The sequence below is a fragment of the Platichthys flesus genome, chromosome 21 (assembly GCF_949316205.1).
Source record: "Platichthys flesus chromosome 21, fPlaFle2.1, whole genome shotgun sequence".
Classification (NCBI taxonomy): domain Eukaryota; kingdom Metazoa; phylum Chordata; class Actinopteri; order Pleuronectiformes; family Pleuronectidae; genus Platichthys; species Platichthys flesus.
In genome coordinates, this window is record NC_084965.1 from 6,108,002 (window position 1) to 6,124,811 (window position 16,810).

Sequence of the window (16,810 nt, forward strand, 5' to 3'; positions counted from 1 at the left end):
GACACATATAGTTATTTTATCTTTAAACATTTTTTTGTTGATTTCCCAAAATACTTACATAAATGTATTATGAATTAGTAATATTACCTCTACGAAGAAACCCTCAAGCTTGAAACTGCAACAATGCAGTTATTATGCAACTATTATTACAAGTTTTATATATTATTATCAGTTATAATGTAATTAGTATATGTTTACATACAACAGCAAGACAGACATAGGGGTTAGGGCTGGCATTTACACGTAACGTCTAATTTAAAACAATTTGGACATGTTAATCACAACATCTACTGAATTTGATAAAAGTGTATGAAGTTGATTATAATTGCAATGAATGTTAATGCAACTACGTTACAAGACATTTGCTTCATTTGCAAACAAATACATCATGCGTGACAGTAAAGTGAGAGAAGATGAGTTAATGAAACTGAAAAGACACGTGAACTGTGTGATCCACTGACCGTGGATGAGGGAGCCATTGAGCCACTCAATGTAATAGTTTTTGGGGAAGGAGAGGAGGATCTCGCTACTAATGATTGAGAAAGGCAGGAGAAAGACGGCACCACCCGACACTGCCAGGGTGAAGGTGCACAAGTACAATCTGCAAATAGAATCAAACACACACGTAAACAGACAAAAAACACACAAACACACACAGCATTAGGGCCAGTCGGGATAAAAACGAACATATGCAGAATAACAACACGGTAATAAAGTTTTTTTTCTTGTTAAAATCCGATTATATTTTAGAAGCTTGGTTACTTGGTTACTGAGGGATTACTTTTGGATTTTGTGTTATATTAAACAAGAGTCACTTGATTTACAGTGTGATAGGAATTAATAAGCTGAAGAAAAGTGCAGATTTAACTTATTTGTTGACCACTGTAATTGCACTAGATTTAACAGGCAGCAGGCTCATTGTCAATCTGTTCTTTCAATCATCCTTCTGCTCTTCACTTAATAAGCCCCTGCCCTGGTCCTGAAACAAAGGACATGGATTGGCTCTGATTTGTAGGCTCTAGGTTTCTACATTGGACCCAGGGGAGGGACCATCTGCTCAAAGGAACACATTTTTCTGAAATGCTTTGCATTATTTTGATGCACCTAGAGCACCTAATTATCTATTATAATTACTATACACTAATGTATACTTTCATTTATTTCAATTTTCCTTCTTCCATCAGCTCACTAACTTTCGTGGCTTATATGCATTTCCTTGCATACGTTCACTTTAATTAAACAGACCTAATTTACTTGTCTCTGCATTGAACAAAAATCTGCTTGTTCATCTGAAAAGTTATCAAATTTTCCAAATCACATGAAAAAGAAAGTTAACTCACGAGATTCTGTTGACCACAGCATCTTCATCCTCTTGGTCATCTGTGAAGGAACCAAACAGCTTTAATCACATAGTAGGACACTAACAAGGCTGAAACGCTGTGTACAGTCTGTAGTTTTATACCTTGCATCATATTTAAGATAGAAAAGAACACAGTATTTGAATTTTATTATTATTTGTTAGGGGCATACTGATGTGTCTGCACAATACAGGTTTCTTATATTTTCCCAGGCATACTATCTACTAACAATCTATTGCTAATTTGACAGATATATTGATAATTTCATTAAAATCAAAACCTAGAACCAACTAGTAGGTGTAAAAACAAGAGCAGCCTAGATTACTGCTGGACAAAACTCCAGAAGGAATTTGTGGTACAAAGTGTTCTACTTTCAAAATGAGACGAGGGAAGAACAGGTGACCTCCACATACTATATTTGTCCTGAGGAAATAGGATACAGTTCATAAAGCCTGCTTCATATCTTGGTTCAAAAGATCAAAACCTGCGTGAAAGGCATTCCAGAAGAATAAAAAAATACCATCTTACCCGGAGTCTCACCTCCCTTAAGTCTTGCATTAGTGATTTTCATTACAGAAGACAGGTTATATCACTATTAAGCCTCTCTGTCAGAATGAAGCCCATTGTGTCCATGCGGCCACAGCCCTAAAAGCAATTTTGGGCGTTTACAGTTTACTCTTTTACAGAGGTGACTTGTGGGTGAGGTCAATCCTACAAACACCTAATGCATTCTTGGTATTGACTCTCTTTCAGACCACGTACAATGACAGGCTCTGTCTCTGCACAAACAAGCAGTAACACTGATAACCAGACTTCTACAATGTTAACTGTGAAAATAGTTCCGCCACAGACACGCTGCATTAAACCGTTGTTATAAGACGTGTGACCGTCTCACGACAGAGACACTTGGGAAATAACTGTTCTCACAGAGCGGGAGATCGTATTCTGAGAGAGCACTTACCAGTCTTCCTCTTGTATCTGGTTATGATGCAGTAGGACACGATGTAAAGGACTGCAAACAGGAGGAAACAAATCTGAAACGACAACATAATTAGAATCTTAGTACGGGGTTTATTATGACTGACACCAACAGTATTTATGTTTGTGTCCCGTTGTGTGCCATTGTTTAATATAGCAAACATGTGCAGATTATTTATCCGTCCAATTATGTATCTGAAAGAATTTGGTTTAGCCCACAATCAATTACCAATTTATACTAATGAGAACTAAAATTGAGGTTCTGCATCATGTGAGCACATTGATGCCTCAGTACTTAACTTCCCCATGACTTACAGCGATCAGGTAGATTCAATGGCACTTGAGTGGAAAAGTAGTGTCTATAATGCATTTTCTACAGCATAGACAGCTGTGGAAAGTATACCATTTCCTCCATGCCCTACTCGATTGGTGTAGAACATGTTGTCTCTTGGTGTTTGTAAATAACCATATTGGAGCATAGATTTGTTATAACAACCTTAATAAGAAACATTTCCTCTCGCTGTAGCACTAATCTAATCAACGATACAGTTAACTATTAAGAGCAAAACATTGCGATGCGTCATTGTTTATCTAACATTCAATGACTGATTAAACCAAAGCTACAAGCAAAGTGGTGCCCATGTCACTGATGCAGTTTATTAAGTAACACCTGGCTCCAAACAAGATGGATAGTCTTACAGAAAGAATCCTGTTCCACATTCTCTGCTTCTACTATGACAGTGACTTGGATGCAACTAATGTTAGAACCTAGCACTTCAGCACTTTACACTCTGTCAACACCGCAAGACTCATCATGGCAAAGATCGGATCATGAAAATGACTCAGCCAGAAACCAGACAGCCAACACATTGCAGACAGACACAATATTATTAAAAAATAATAATAACAATAAAATCTGCTCCCTATCACTTGCAGTTCCATTTCAAGTGAAAAAGATGAATGCAAGGTACAAACTCTCTTTTGACATTGGCTCAAGCAAAACATGTGTGTCCACAAGGGGACAAACCCAGAATAACATGCATGTCAGGTGCACAGAGCTGATAAACTGGCACAGACACATAGACACAACACTCTGAGGGAAGATAACAGCAAGTTTCAAGCACACCAGTAAATGCTTCTTGTAAGTGCCTTCAACTTACTAAGCAATTCACACCTTTGTGACATATGAACTCAAACTGGAGGAAAGGTCAGATAATAACCCTTTTTCTGAGTGAGGTCCAGTCAGCACTAATGACTTGAATATCTCTTCAAGCATGTGCTGACCAGCATGTTTCACTGATAAGTCACTTTCAGCAGTAATTTAATTTTAAAGAAACCTGCTTGATCATGCAATATATCTCGGCTTAAGCTCATGGAAAAGGTGGATAGAACCAATACATTGATGTTTGGAAAGTTTGTATTTTAGTTTAGAAAACCATTGCACTGTCTGTATATTATAATCATTTCAACAGCACAGGGTGGCTGCCCAGGCTGCAACATAACACTTTACAATTTATCCAGCACAACATGTGAAAGGCTGATAAGCGTATTGGAGGCTTTTTGGAGATGGCATTGGTCAATGTTATTACTGAAAGTACCACATGTGTATACGCTGTGTTAACCTGGTAACTCACATAACACGGTTTTCTGTGTTCTATGTAATCAGGCATGGGATTCTTTAATCATTTTTCACAGTGTGGCCCTCTGTGGAAGAGAAACTCTCCCACATTGAAAAGTTCTATAAAAAGTGCACCGTCTTCCCACAGAGTCATGTTTACTCACTTTAAACTTGGCACAGAATAACATTGACTGCAAAAAGTAAACAACAAAAAACATGAATCCGCGAGTGCCAGTGGAAATCAATCCTTAAGCCGACTCATACACATTAAGTTTAAATGACACAGAGACATCAGAACATTATGCAAGGCTGAAGCCTGCTGATATGGGATACTGGGAGGCAGATGAAGAGAGACGCTGAGGACAAGATGTGCCAGCTCAAGCTGCGATCTGGAACTGGCCTACTTGTGAGACATTTGATAGTTTCTGTATTTCAAAGTGTCTGCCAGGAATAATCAACAAGACTAACTCCAGACAATACGCCCCCCTCTATCTAGTTGATCTATATGTGAAATCTGAATAAACACCAAGATGCTAACAATATAATGGTTTGTGGCAAAGGGAGATCAATGGCAATGTTCAGGGCTTTCCTTGGTTAGAGTTTGTTAAGTTGTTTACTTTATCACGGTTTTTCAAGTGGGCAGCCAACAAGGACCTGCTGTGTCTGACACCAGAAGTATAGCTGCAATGGATAAACACTTGTCTGACAAGAACACAACTTGTTAGTATTAAACAACAAATAAAGATTTGTATCCTGATATTATCAATATTATTCCAAAGACTCGAACCATTGAATCTATTAAAATGTATGAAAACCAACATTAAATTGAGTTCAAACGTCCATTGCAAACAAATCTCTTCATGTTTTCATGTTAGTGGTAGAAATGAGCACAAACAGACCTTTGACCTCAATATATAAATGTTCTTACATTGGATCTTAACCAGGCTTCAAGACAAAATGTCAATACACAATGTCAGTACAAATATAAAACAATTTGCAGGGAGAACTATTCACCAAGATGATATAAATCCCTCCAGATAAGTGTCGCCTCTCTCTATCTCATACACTTGTATTGCTGATTATTGGGACATGTTGTCAATGTATGATCTTATATAAAATATATACATACAAAACCAAGGTCTCCTATCTAGTATACCTGTATTACTGATAACTGGGACATTCAAAGTAAAGGTTATCTCTCTAGTACACTGAATATATGAAGGTCTCCTCTCTAGTACACTTGTATTACTGATTATCGGGACATGTTATCAATGCATGATGTAATAATACTACATATACATACAAGAGAAAGGTCTTCTCTCTAGTACACGTGCATTACTGAATACTGTTATCCATGCATGATGTTATAATACTATAAACACATACAAATTAAGGGTTTCCTCAGTGTAGTACATTTGTATTACTGATTGTGACATGTTATCTATGCAGGTTTTTACAATGCTATATACACATACACAACACAAGTCTACTCAGTGTAGTATTGATAACTACGCCATGTTATCTACGCCCCTGTCAAATATCTCCCTGGTGTATTTCTAAACGTCCCAGAAACAAACCATTAGCCCCAAGTTAAACCAGTGTTATCAACTGGTTCGTGGTAGCCAACGTTGTCGTCCGCTCACTTTTAAATTAACACGCTGGCTCGTCGCTTTCCACTTGACACCACAAGTGTGTCGCAGGTGAATTCGCGACCTAAGTCAAAACACCCGACATGTTTTCAGCCCCGGTCAATGTTGCCGGGTCAGACCCAACGAGCGATGCTAACGCTAGCTGCCCGTCAGCGTGCGGCGGCGGCGGAGGAAGAGGAGCAGGAGGAGGAGGAGGTCGTTAGCCTGCTGCTAGCCTCGACTAGCCGCTCCGTGCTACTACTTACGATGTACTCTCGAACTTGGCTGTGGAAATTCTGCTCTCGGATAGAAACATCGTCTTCTTCCATTCTTCATATTGCAAAATACGAAAAGGCGGCTTCAGACTCGCTACATGCTAACGCGGGCACCTGCGGCACCGTGGACAGCGACAACTCCAGCGTCTCCTCCGCTGGACCCTTCAGCCCGAGACGCTTCACATCCGAGAGCACAAGCACCGCTTCGTCCTGACAGAAAAAAAAAAAGAAAAAGACGCCCCAAAATAAAAAACGTCATTATCCGGCGTCAGCGGAGCAACGTGACCCGGAAGTAAACCGTCACGTGTCTGCGGGTCACAGCAACAACATTGTCCTCATGGAGACACATGTGCCGGTATTTGAATGTCTCCTGCTTCAGACTCTGAAGTTAGCTTAGCCGTGTGTTTTTAAACGCAGTTAGCCCGGTTGAGGTGACTTAGATAGCGGGTGTCTCCAGGTTGGCTTGCAGAGATGAAGGGGAAATGGAAGCCGAGAAGCAAGAGCAACCAGGCGACAGTGAAGAAGAAGAAGGGGAATATAGTGTTGCACAGATACATGCTGGCGGTGGATGAGTTTGTTCAGAGCAAGACTGGCACGGAAGAAACCGAGCCTGAGCCCGAGGCCGAGCCCGAGTTGAGATCCGTCAAGAGGAAAAGCCGGAAGGAGCTGCGCAAGGAGAAGAGGAAGATGAAAAAGGCAAAAATGAAAAGTCACTACGAGGGGAACAAGACGCTCATTTTGCCCGCAGGTGATGAGGACACCTCGGGGGAGAAACAGCCACCTGAGAAGGAGAAGAAAACCGAGAGAGCGGGTAAAGAGGTGTCAAAACCCAATGCAAGTCGACCTGCTGGAGCTGACAAGGGGAAATCAGGGAAGTCTGACAAGCCAGCGTCTTCCAAGAAAGGCAAGAAAGTGAATAAGCTCCAAGAATCGAGAAAGATGGCGCTCATGGAAGCAAATGAGCAAGAGGACAGAGAGATAAAGAAGCTGGAGAAACAACTGGGAATGAACAAGAGGAAGAACAAAAAAACTCTGCCTCAGTCCTTTGTCGCTGATGGACTTGATTACATCCTGGGTGTGCTTGACTCCAGCTCTTCGGCCATGGGGGTGTACGATGAAGACGTGGACGTGGACATGGCCAAAGCAAAATTTGAAAAGCTGGAAGAGAGTGACTCTGCTTCGTCGGATGAGGATGGGGAGCCTGGAGATGCGATGGCAAGTGAAGGCAGTGATGAAGACATGTCGTCCCTAGATGATGAGAAGGATGAGGATATTGAGGAGGAAGCAGAGGATGAGGAGGAGGTAGCAGAGGATGAGGAGGAGGAGGAGGAAGAAGAAATGGAGGAGGACGAAGAAGAGATGGATGAGAGTGATGAAAATGAAGGAGACGCAGAGGAAGAAGCAGTTGCTCCTGACACTGAGACATCAGCGTCCGTCCCAGAAAACGTGAGACCACAAACCTTGAATATATGTTTCTTACCCACTGACATTTTAAATACTATACAACAGATCTGATCCTATTTTTTACATCCTTTATTGTCCAGACTTCCTCCACAACCGGAAAGTACGTGCCGCCTCACTTACGCGTCATTGGAGATGACAAACGCAGAGCTGAGCTCGTGAAGCTAAAGAGGAATGTGAAAGGTCTGCTCAACAGGTACGTCTCACCACAGAGCTACATTTAAAACATATCCCACACACATTAAATCTTCTATTAGATGCCAACAAAATTAAGATCCTCATACAAACATTGATATATTTGACATATCTAAAGATTCCACCCTGTAAACTATGATCCATTTATCCCTTTGATGTGTTGTATACCAAATATTCTGTAGTTGGTTTCTCTATGTATTAGCGGTGAAGTTAATTAAAAAGTAATGATTCACCTGTAATTCACTGACTCTCTCAGGCTGAGTGAGGCCAACATGGCGTCTATCTGTGGTCAGCTGGAGGAGATCTACATGAACAGCAGCAGGAAGGACATGAATGACACCCTGACTGAGGTGCTACTAGCAGCCTGCGTCACCCCGGCCCTGATGCCCGACAGGCTGCTGATGGAGCACGTCATGCTGGTCAGCGTCCTCCATAACTCCGTCGGTATAGAGGTAAAGAACCCTTAATGTGGGGTTTATACACATTCAGAGTTTCTGGAGAGATTTCCCTTTAGTAGACCTTCATTTCATTGTCTCATATTTAACCTATATTCACCTCTCGCTGCACAAGAATCTGAATTGTTCACATTTCATCATTTTCCAGGTGGGGGCCCAATTTCTCGAGACAGTTGTGCGTAAGTTCGACGAGATGTACAAGAACCCCAGTGAAGGCAAAGAGTGTGACAACCTGGTGGCCATCGTGGCTCACCTCTACAACTTCCAGGTGGTGCACTCCGTCCTCATCTTCGACATCCTCAAACTTCTAGTGGGAGCTTTTACAGAGAAAGACATTGAACTAGTTCTGTTCGTGCTGAGAAACGTCGGCTTCGCCCTGAGGAAGGACGACGCCATGTCTTTGAAGGAGCTCATCACTGATGCCCAACGCAAGGCCAGCGATTTGGGGTCGAAGTTTCAGGATCAAACCAGGGTAGGGAATTCCTTTTACTTTATCCGTCATGAAACAGATATTCTTAAATATGTCAAATCAATCCTTAACGACTCTGTTGTGTATTGATTTCTCAGCTATGTGTCTGTTTTGGAAGCTTATCTTGAATTAAATGATGTGTAAACTTGTACTCAGGTGCGCTTCATGTTGGAGACCATGATGGCTCTGAAGAACAACGATATGCGGAAGATCCCGGGCTACGATCCTGAACCTCTGGAGAAGCTGAGGAAGTTACAGAGGACTCTGGTGGGTGATTTCTACAACATGACCATATTTGGTTTAAAATAATCTTATTTCCCTAGATTAGTGGAAATATTCAATTTTAAATGTGGACTGATAGTTAAACAGCAGCTTCCAGCCTTACCACTAGATGGCACCAGAGTACCACCTATACAGATTCCAAAGTGTTGCTAATTCCTTTCGCCTGATCAATAGCCTGACTGCCTTAATATCAGGATTGCAGGTATTTCTATTATAGAACCAGTGTTTTTACCTCCTGTGTGACTGATTTACCTGTGCATGTGTGAAACTCAGATCCAACGCAGTGCAGCAGGCAGTGACATGAAGCTGAGGGTCTCTCTGGACAACCTCCTGGCTGCAGAGCAAGTCGGCCGCTGGTGGATCGTCGGCTCCTCGTGGAGCGGAGCGCCCATGATAAGCGACCCAGGCAACACAAGCACAAAACAGAGTACTGCTGAAGGACAGGTAGAGATGTAACAGTTTCCAAAACAGCAACAAAAAAACTAGCACATCATAGAAATGTGTGTTTGGCTTCAGCAACATCTGTCACTTAACGTTGTGCTCTGTTTTATTTGTCTCAGTTTAGTGCCAAAGTCTTAGAACTGGCTCGGAAACAGCGAATGAACACTGAAGTCAGAAGAAACATCTTTTGTGTTATCATGACCAGCGAAGATTACCTGGATGCATTTGAGAAATTGCTGAGGTTTGTAATTGTTTTTGTTTTTTTTTCTACGTGGCCCAACTAGAAGATGTGTGTTTCAGTTGCTTTTCTCTGTTGTGTGTTGCAGGATGGGACTGAAGGACAAGCAGGAGAGAGAGATTGTTCATGTTCTGATGGACTGCTGTCTGCAGGAAAAAACCTTCAACGCCTTCTACGCTGTACTGGGAGAGAAATTCTGCTCTCACGATCGCCGCTTCCAGGTACCGCAGCTAAATCTCAACATGACACAAGTATCCGCTCTTCATTCACATGCAAGCTTAACTAAACAGAGCCTAATGCAATTCTCCTGCACTTAACATTATTAAATACACTTGTCCCTCAGGTCCACAAAAGCTTAATGAACTACCAACCCATACAGATTGGGATACTGAATAAACAACTAATTTCCCAAGTTTTTTTTAATTAAACATATTAAATTGTTACCTTGAAATCTGTTAGAAGATATATGCATAATATTACATGTGTTACATTTTAATTCTTTAAAAAACCTTTCAAGATATATTAAAGATACTTAAAATGTCAACTATAAATGTTGTTTCTTCAGTCTTTAAATCGATTAAAGGTTCGGTGTTTTCTTCTGTACTTCTCAGAATTATCATTTACATTTATGTACAAAACAATACAAATCTGAAATAAAAATAACTTTATATTAAATAATGCACACTTGTGTAATCTGTATTTTAATACAGCACATGAAGGGGTTGGGTGTCAACGTCACTGTACACAAGTTGTGAATTTGTGTTTTAATGTTAGATAAGTTAATGTAGATTGTATCAAGAGAAACTGAATAGGTTGATTAACCCATAGTGTGTGTGTGTGTGTGTGTGTGTGCGCGACCACCCAGTATCTTAAATCTCTGTGTGACCTGCCTGTGGCCTGCAGTTCACCTCTGCAGTGTGGGAGTCTCACACCTCTCTCACCTCTTACATTATTTGACCCAAACTGTGACGACAAACAATGGGGGGCAAGACCACACTTCCTACTTTGCTGCCATGTCGTCCCCCGGTGTCTGCATCAGAAACTGATGACCATTGTCCTCATCAAAGAGCTCGTACCCGGGCTGCTGGGAATGTTTGCTTTTCTCATGTAAACTGAATCGGGAGGAGATGATTACCTGTGCTCCTTACCTTGATGGTTAGAATAGAATTATCTCTGTGCTGGGTGTCCTTGAATGCTGTCATACTATCACTCAGATTGATGTCCTGTGTTCTCCTAGATGACTTTCCAGTTCAGCCTATGGGACAAGTTCAGGGAGATGCCCAACCTTCCCTCCAAAACCTTAAACAATCTGGTCCAACTGGTCTTCCTCTTTCTCCAGAGAAAGTGCCTCTCGCTCTCCATACTTAAAGTAAGAGACGTCCAGCCTTAGCTTTATTACTTTGATATATTTGATGATGTAGAGTGAATTTAATCATATTAATAAGTCACCTCTGTGGTTTTCTGTGTAGGTAATCGAGTTTGGGGAACTGGATAAGCCCACAGTGCGATTCTTACGTCAGGTTCTAACCAAACTACTAAAAGAATGTGAGCCGGAGGATCTAGCCATCATATTTGGAAGGTGAGATTCATTGTGCTTTCAGTTAACTCTTAGAAGTTCAAACCTGTAATTAATACAAAATAAGACCAATAGATAGAACGATCAACAAGCATTAATTATTCCCTGGGAATTTTTTGAAAAATCCCTTATCTTGCAATGTTTAAGAAAGTGAAAAATAATTTCCTGCTTTCCACCCTTTACTCCAAATCCTGCCCACAATGTTATGTGTTCTTTCTTGACTCATGTTCCATCCTTCCATCAAGTTTCATGGAACTCAGTTTGGTACTTTTTTAGTTATCCTGCTGAAAAGCACTCCTTGGTGGAGGTAGAGCCAAAACTGACATCCACAGAGCCACTGTGCTAACATGGCTGAAAAGTCCATTTAAACTTTTGAGCAATGTTAACCTCTACTAACCCACATCTAGTAAAAAGTCTCCTCTTGGTGCTTCGGACTATGTGAACGTCTGAAAATCAATGTCCCTCATTGTTTTCCATCTGCCAGGATCTCAGGAATTCCCAAACTCGGAATGCTGCGGGAGGGCTTGAAGCTTTTCATCAGCCACTTCTTGCTGAAGAATGCCCAGTCACAGGAACCAGCTGAGCAAGCAGCGATGCTGTCGGAGCGCGCTCAGGTCGCCACCAAGGCCATGGAGGCTAAAGAGGCCAAGCTCAAACTGTAAAACACACAACAGACTTACTTTCAAACCAGAACTGTGCAACACAAGACGGCTTGTTGCAGTGAAATGCATCCATATTCACAGACCAGGATCCTACACTTTATTTTACACAAGAAAAAAATATGATTTTGATATTAAATCAACGTTCTTGACGTTTTTTTTTCATGAAGGTTTTAAGTATGGTTGATCACAAATATACTTTTTTAGCATAAATGAGTTCATCTTTGAATTGTAGATTAGAATATGACAGATTTAGCATATGTTCAATTATCTTATAGCATTGCATTGGATATTTTGTATATTTCAACTCCCAGTTACATCGTTTATGTTGGTGCTTTTACATGGGTGAAATATCACAAGGTATTATATCTTAACAAATTCATTTGAAATCTTGGCACTGGAAAATATTTATATAATTAGTTAAACATGAATCCAAAAGCTTTGATTTGTTGTTTAGAGAAAGATTTTTTTTAAGCTGCTTTGATTTCCTCTGTATTTCTTTAATGTTCTTTTCTGATTCTGTCCTCATGGAGGCAGTGTACAGCAAGAGTTAATATCACAAGGTTCAGACACCCAAAATAAAATATATTACACAAAATAAAATGCATTATAATAGATTTCAGCCTTGGACACAACTGATTAGTGAACATTTCTATCTTTTTATTAATTAATTAATTGATATTTCCACTGTGAGTGCGACATCAACAAGAGCCGTCAGAACAGAGGGACGGCGGCGTTGTTCATTCCGTGTTTTCACGCCCTGATGAAATGACCCCGGGCGAATGAGTCTAGTCTTTTCTGTTGCTCGCTGACACCAGTATCTGCCCGCGTGGTTAGCATAGCAGAGTCGCTCTGTTACATTTGATACTTGCTCCTATTAATTAGCTCCATTGGTGCGGCCGGCATCAGAGCGCGGTCTGAGGTCAGGAATGGGCCACCAAGGTCAACCAGAGGAAATGTCCTCTGGTTAGCTCACGTCATGGGAAGTAAAAAGGGGTTTTAAACACAGGTATGACCCAGTGTTTTTGAGGAAGAGCAGAGCATCCCTCCATCCACAAAAAGGCCCATGTGGACTGACGGGGTTTTGGGTGAGAAATGGAAGGTACTTGTGAGGAAAACTCCCCAGTTAAAAAGTGGAGATAGTGGGATCAATGGTCTCACTGTGCCGTCCATACACTGGCCATTGTCTGCAGCCGTGAGCCCGTGAGCTGCCACCAGCGCTACCTGGTGAACTCTTGCTTTGGCTTGACCCTCGGCTGAACTTTGATTTAGTCTGCTGAAGCTAAAGCAAACAGCTGAAGATAACCAGCAGATCCCACAGTAATCCTGTTACAAATGGCACATAATCAGTCAACCTCTGCTATAGTTTCACACTGATGACAGCAGGAACAAAGATAACAAGCAAGACCATTTTATGCACAGAGAAAAAGGTTTCCTAGAAAATATCTGTTGCATAATAAGCACACAAAGAGTTAAGGTGTTAAATTGTCTAAATAGCTCAGTCACAGTAGGAGATATTGCAAAATTTCATATTAAATAAAGAATATTTAAAGATGTTGGATTTAGGATAGCAGATGATAACGCAACTTAAATACATAAATGTTTGTGTAGAATGGAAGTGATGCTAACTGTGCATTTGCAGGAATACTTATTTATTTTCTTGTTTTTTTATTTTAATGGCCAATTTCTAAAAGTTTATGCTATGTCATACTTTTTCTTTTAGGTTATAATTAAAGGGAGGTCATCTTGAATCAAATCCTACCTATGTTTTCCAATAAGACCCTTCAAAATGAATGAATAATAAATAAATGAAATATAAAATACCACAATGTTATTGTATAGTGACATTTGAATCACTCTTGATAAGTAGACGTCAACATTTAAACTATTTCTGGAGTTGTGAGTCATTTCGCGATGATTTCACTCCTGAACATAGTGCCTGAGCAGCCAAGTTGCCGCTTAACACGCCATTTAAAAGGCTTTAATAAAACAAGCCCCATTGCTAGTGTGGTGTGAAATGTTTCCTCCGTCTGCCGGGCTGCTCGCTGTTTGCTCTCACTGCCCGTTTGCACGGATCCGACAGCGCTATTAACAGTAATTCCCATGACCCCACCTGTCAGAGCGAGGAGACAAGTCTCTGTGCTCACCAGGGCCCGAAACTCCGCAAACTGTGCGTCATAAATCAAAGGAAGAAAAAAAGACTTGCGTCAAAATACCAACTGCGTGAGTTTTATATAAAAAGCATTTTTATTTCACAGTTTCCACCGAGAGAGACGCTAAACTAAAAATAATTTAGCATGCACTGGTATGACCACTTTATAAATACAGTATAGAAAAATAAACATAACACTTTTTTTAGCGTGACACGACACACTACTCGGAAGTATAACACCACAAAGAACAAATAAGGCCAAATCAAGAGGAATGGCAGCAGACTATGGGCTGTGTGTCTTATTGAACTAATCACAACAAGTACATATCGCAGAGTCCGGATCCGGTGTACAGCGTTTTGTATATGTCACAGTTTATCTATATGCTGAGTGATGTGTGTGCGTTATAAAATCTAAATATCCACTTTTTATTGCTTGTTTATTATGACATTATGGGCATTTATATTTGACCTAATTTCTATTCTTTTTTTCTTCTTTTCTTTTGACAAAATGCTCATTTCTTCCATGTAGGTGATTAGAGATTGGATAACATGCAACTGCATTTTAAAGCGAGAATCCCCCACAGTCTTTACAAATGGAGATCTTCATCCCTTATTCTTTTTTCTCCAGCTTCAGGGCTGGGGACTGATGTCACTGGCGCGATTCCTCTCGTCGTCCGAGGAGCAGTCGGACGAGTTGTACATGAAACTCTCGCCCTCGTCGTCGTCACTGTCCCGGAAGTCTTTTATTCTGCCATTTTTTGAGTCTGTCTTGCTGCGATAATCCGACTTTTCGAGTCCGTCAGATTTCTCCTGGCCGCTCTTGCTGCCCTTTTGCTTCTCAGCATCCTGCGCGGCCTGCTCTTTGGCCTTCTTGCTCCTTTTCCATTTCATTCGTCTGTTCTGGAACCAGATTTTGACCTGAAGAATGAGGAGAAACAATTGGAGTTTATTCGATTTAGACATATTCGCACTGTAGAACAAGAGGCTGGTGGCCACTGCGACAGAAGCTTCCCCTTTATTGCACATTGCCCTGTCTAATTTCTATACCCGTTAGCTATCTAGTGTGCACTACCAGGTTCCTTAAAATACTTCAGAAATAACACAAAAAGAAAAAAATATATCTGTGCGTAATTATGCGTAAAGTTTGCGTAAAGGTCACCATTCCATCTGACATTGACCTCTAGGGTGTTACTATTTTCTTACATCGAAATCAGGACTTAAATGTTATCTATCTTTAAATATTTTTTTTTTTTTTTACAATTAATCTGTATCACGTTAAATATGAAATTGATGCAATGGCTGAACTGACATTTACCATTGTAATTTAGATACAAGTGGAGAGATGGGACTGGGATTTTTCAGAAACAAAACACTAAACAGGAATTTCACTTTCATTTCTCGATTCTATTTTACATAAATTGATGTTTCATGTATTGTTTTAATATGAAAACCCATAAAAAACTTGGTGGCCATTTTCTTGAGGCCATGGAAAATGTTTTAATACAACCAATTTCATTTTAATATAAACGCTCTGTGTGCAGACGTGGTTTACCTGTGTTTCTGTCAGCATGAGGGACGTGGCCACCTCAAAACGCTTCGGTCTGGACAGGTACTTGTTCAGTTTGAACTGATGCTCCAGCTCCAGCAGCTGCTGACTTGTGAAGGCAGTTCTGGGTCTTCTGCACTTCCCGAGCAAGTTGGACTGCGCCTGAGCTGCAGGAGGAAAACAACATCAATCTCACATTTTCATTCAGTTTTCCCGCAGTAATCTGGGTCTAATAACGGTTGTAACAAGAAGATTGCCATGTCTTGGTGGTTATGTTGTAATTTCCCACATCCCTAACCCCCCTGTTCAGGCAGCAAGGTCGTCCACTTATGAATATGTCCATAGAGAAACTATTTGCCATCGCGTTTTGAACAAATCTGTTAAAACGAGCGAAACAAAAAGGCAGTATCTGTTGAGCAAACAGCATGTGGACTGTGGGTTTCACACCCCTCCGCCACTTTCCCACTGTCCATTATCTGACAATTTTAGTTCCTGTCTGAAAACCCATCACACTGTGACAGCCTGTTCATTCAGACATCTTCATATCTGAGGGAGAATGTGCACCAAAAACCACTTTATATTGAAATATAAGATATTAAGGCCCATGCAGGCAAGAATGTATATCTATACAAGGATGCATGACAATCTGTATTCGCTCAGGATCACACACTATGTTCGTGCAGCATCACCACGGCCTGCGTTATTTTAGGGTTATTTATCATTCATATTTATCAGATAAATTGCCACATGGACCATATCTTTTTGCTTTAGATAATCCTGCCTCTTTTTTTTCTAGCTGCAGGTAAATTGTCATAACACTCTGTAGAGAAACAGCTACTCACCATTGAAGTCAGACATTTTGGGCAGCATCATCCCGGCTGTAGAGACCCGGAGCCAGTGGTCCAGCTGGAAGGTGCTGGCTGTCAGTTTGATGGGATCACTGGCGTGGTGGTGATGGGAGCCGTGTGGATAGGAGTAGGACAGGGCAGGGTGTTGGCCAGTGAGCGCAGCAGCGGAGTAGGTGTACATGGGGTGGCCGTAGAGAGCCTGTGCGGGGATGCCTGCGGTGCTCTGCGGATGTAATCCAAGCATGCTGTGCGGGCTGTTGAGGAAGCCCGGTTTGGGGATCAGCCCGCAAGAGGACATCCTCGGCGGGGATGGCGTCTCGTTGCGCAGAGACTCGATGCTGCTGATGTGCTCCTGGGACGCCACGCTCCCGGACGACGGGATGGAGGAGGAGGACAGGGAAGTGACCAGCGCCAGCGGGGAGGTCTGCACCCTGGGTGTATCGACTGCCAGAAGCGCGTCGATGCGAAAGTTTTTGGACTTCTCCATTTGAGTCCCTTCGGTGCGCGTCCGTGTCGCTTGAGCTGCTGTTGAACGACGGAGGAGTCAGAGCCGCTTTCCCACCTCTCAAAAGTTATGATGTGGCCCGGAGTGTGAGGGAGCAGCTCCGTGTCACACTTAATCCTCGTCACA

The 16,810-nt window shown here is 41.5% G+C and overlaps 3 protein-coding genes across 3 annotated transcripts in view; 1 reads left to right on the forward strand and 2 right to left on the reverse strand.

Moving 5' to 3' along the window:
- lmbr1 (limb development membrane protein 1) overlaps nt 1–6,059 on the reverse strand; it is a 30,964-nt gene extending 24,905 nt beyond the window's left edge. Inside the window, exons 1-4 of the mRNA XM_062379310.1 lie at nt 5,849–6,059; nt 2,320–2,392; nt 1,341–1,380; nt 462–601 (exon numbers count right to left, since the gene is read on the reverse strand). Of these exons, the coding sequence (XP_062235294.1) occupies nt 462–601; nt 1,341–1,380; nt 2,320–2,392; nt 5,849–5,911 (316 nt within the window). The 5' untranslated portion in view covers nt 5,912–6,059. The remainder of the gene's footprint in view (nt 1–461; nt 602–1,340; nt 1,381–2,319; nt 2,393–5,848) is intronic.
- Nucleotides 6,060–6,171: 112 nt separating this feature from the next.
- Nucleotides 6,172–12,246, forward strand: nom1 (nucleolar protein with MIF4G domain 1). The gene is made up of 11 exons (XM_062379309.1): nt 6,172–7,303; nt 7,402–7,514; nt 7,770–7,965; nt 8,117–8,440; nt 8,594–8,704; nt 8,993–9,163; nt 9,280–9,401; nt 9,487–9,619; nt 10,636–10,767; nt 10,868–10,977; nt 11,459–12,246. Exons 1-11 carry the CDS (start codon nt 6,329–6,331, stop codon nt 11,634–11,636), a joined length of 2,565 nt encoding a protein of 854 aa, XP_062235293.1. The 5' UTR covers nt 6,172–6,328; the 3' UTR covers nt 11,637–12,246.
- Nucleotides 12,247–13,863: 1,617 nt separating this feature from the next.
- mnx1 (motor neuron and pancreas homeobox 1) lies at nt 13,864–16,744 on the reverse strand. The gene is made up of 3 exons (XM_062379742.1): nt 16,174–16,744; nt 15,338–15,498; nt 13,864–14,703 (listed from the first exon to the last, which is right to left on the reverse strand). Exons 1-3 carry the CDS (start codon nt 16,664–16,666, stop codon nt 14,416–14,418), a joined length of 942 nt encoding a protein of 313 aa, XP_062235726.1. The 5' UTR covers nt 16,667–16,744; the 3' UTR covers nt 13,864–14,415.
- Nucleotides 16,745–16,810: the final 66 nt, after the last annotated feature.

Coding starts and splice junctions, on each gene's coding strand:
- nom1 (XM_062379309.1), top strand. CDS start 6,329: ATGAAGGGGAAATGGAAGCCGAGAAGCAAGAGCAACCAGGCGACAGTG. Junction 7,515..7,769: donor GTGAAAGGTCTGCTCAACAG/GTACGTCTCACC, acceptor TGACTCTCTCAG/GCTGAGTGAGGCCAACATGG. Junction 8,705..8,992: donor GGAAGTTACAGAGGACTCTG/GTGGGTGATTTC, acceptor TGTGAAACTCAG/ATCCAACGCAGTGCAGCAGG.
- mnx1 (XM_062379742.1), bottom strand. CDS start 16,666: ATGGAGAAGTCCAAAAACTTTCGCATCGACGCGCTTCTGGCAGTCGAT. Junction 15,499..16,173: donor CAAAATGTCTGACTTCAATG/GTGAGTAGCTGT, acceptor TTCCTCCTGCAG/CTCAGGCGCAGTCCAACTTG. Junction 14,704..15,337: donor TCATGCTGACAGAAACACAG/GTAAACCACGTC, acceptor CTCATTCTTCAG/GTCAAAATCTGGTTCCAGAA.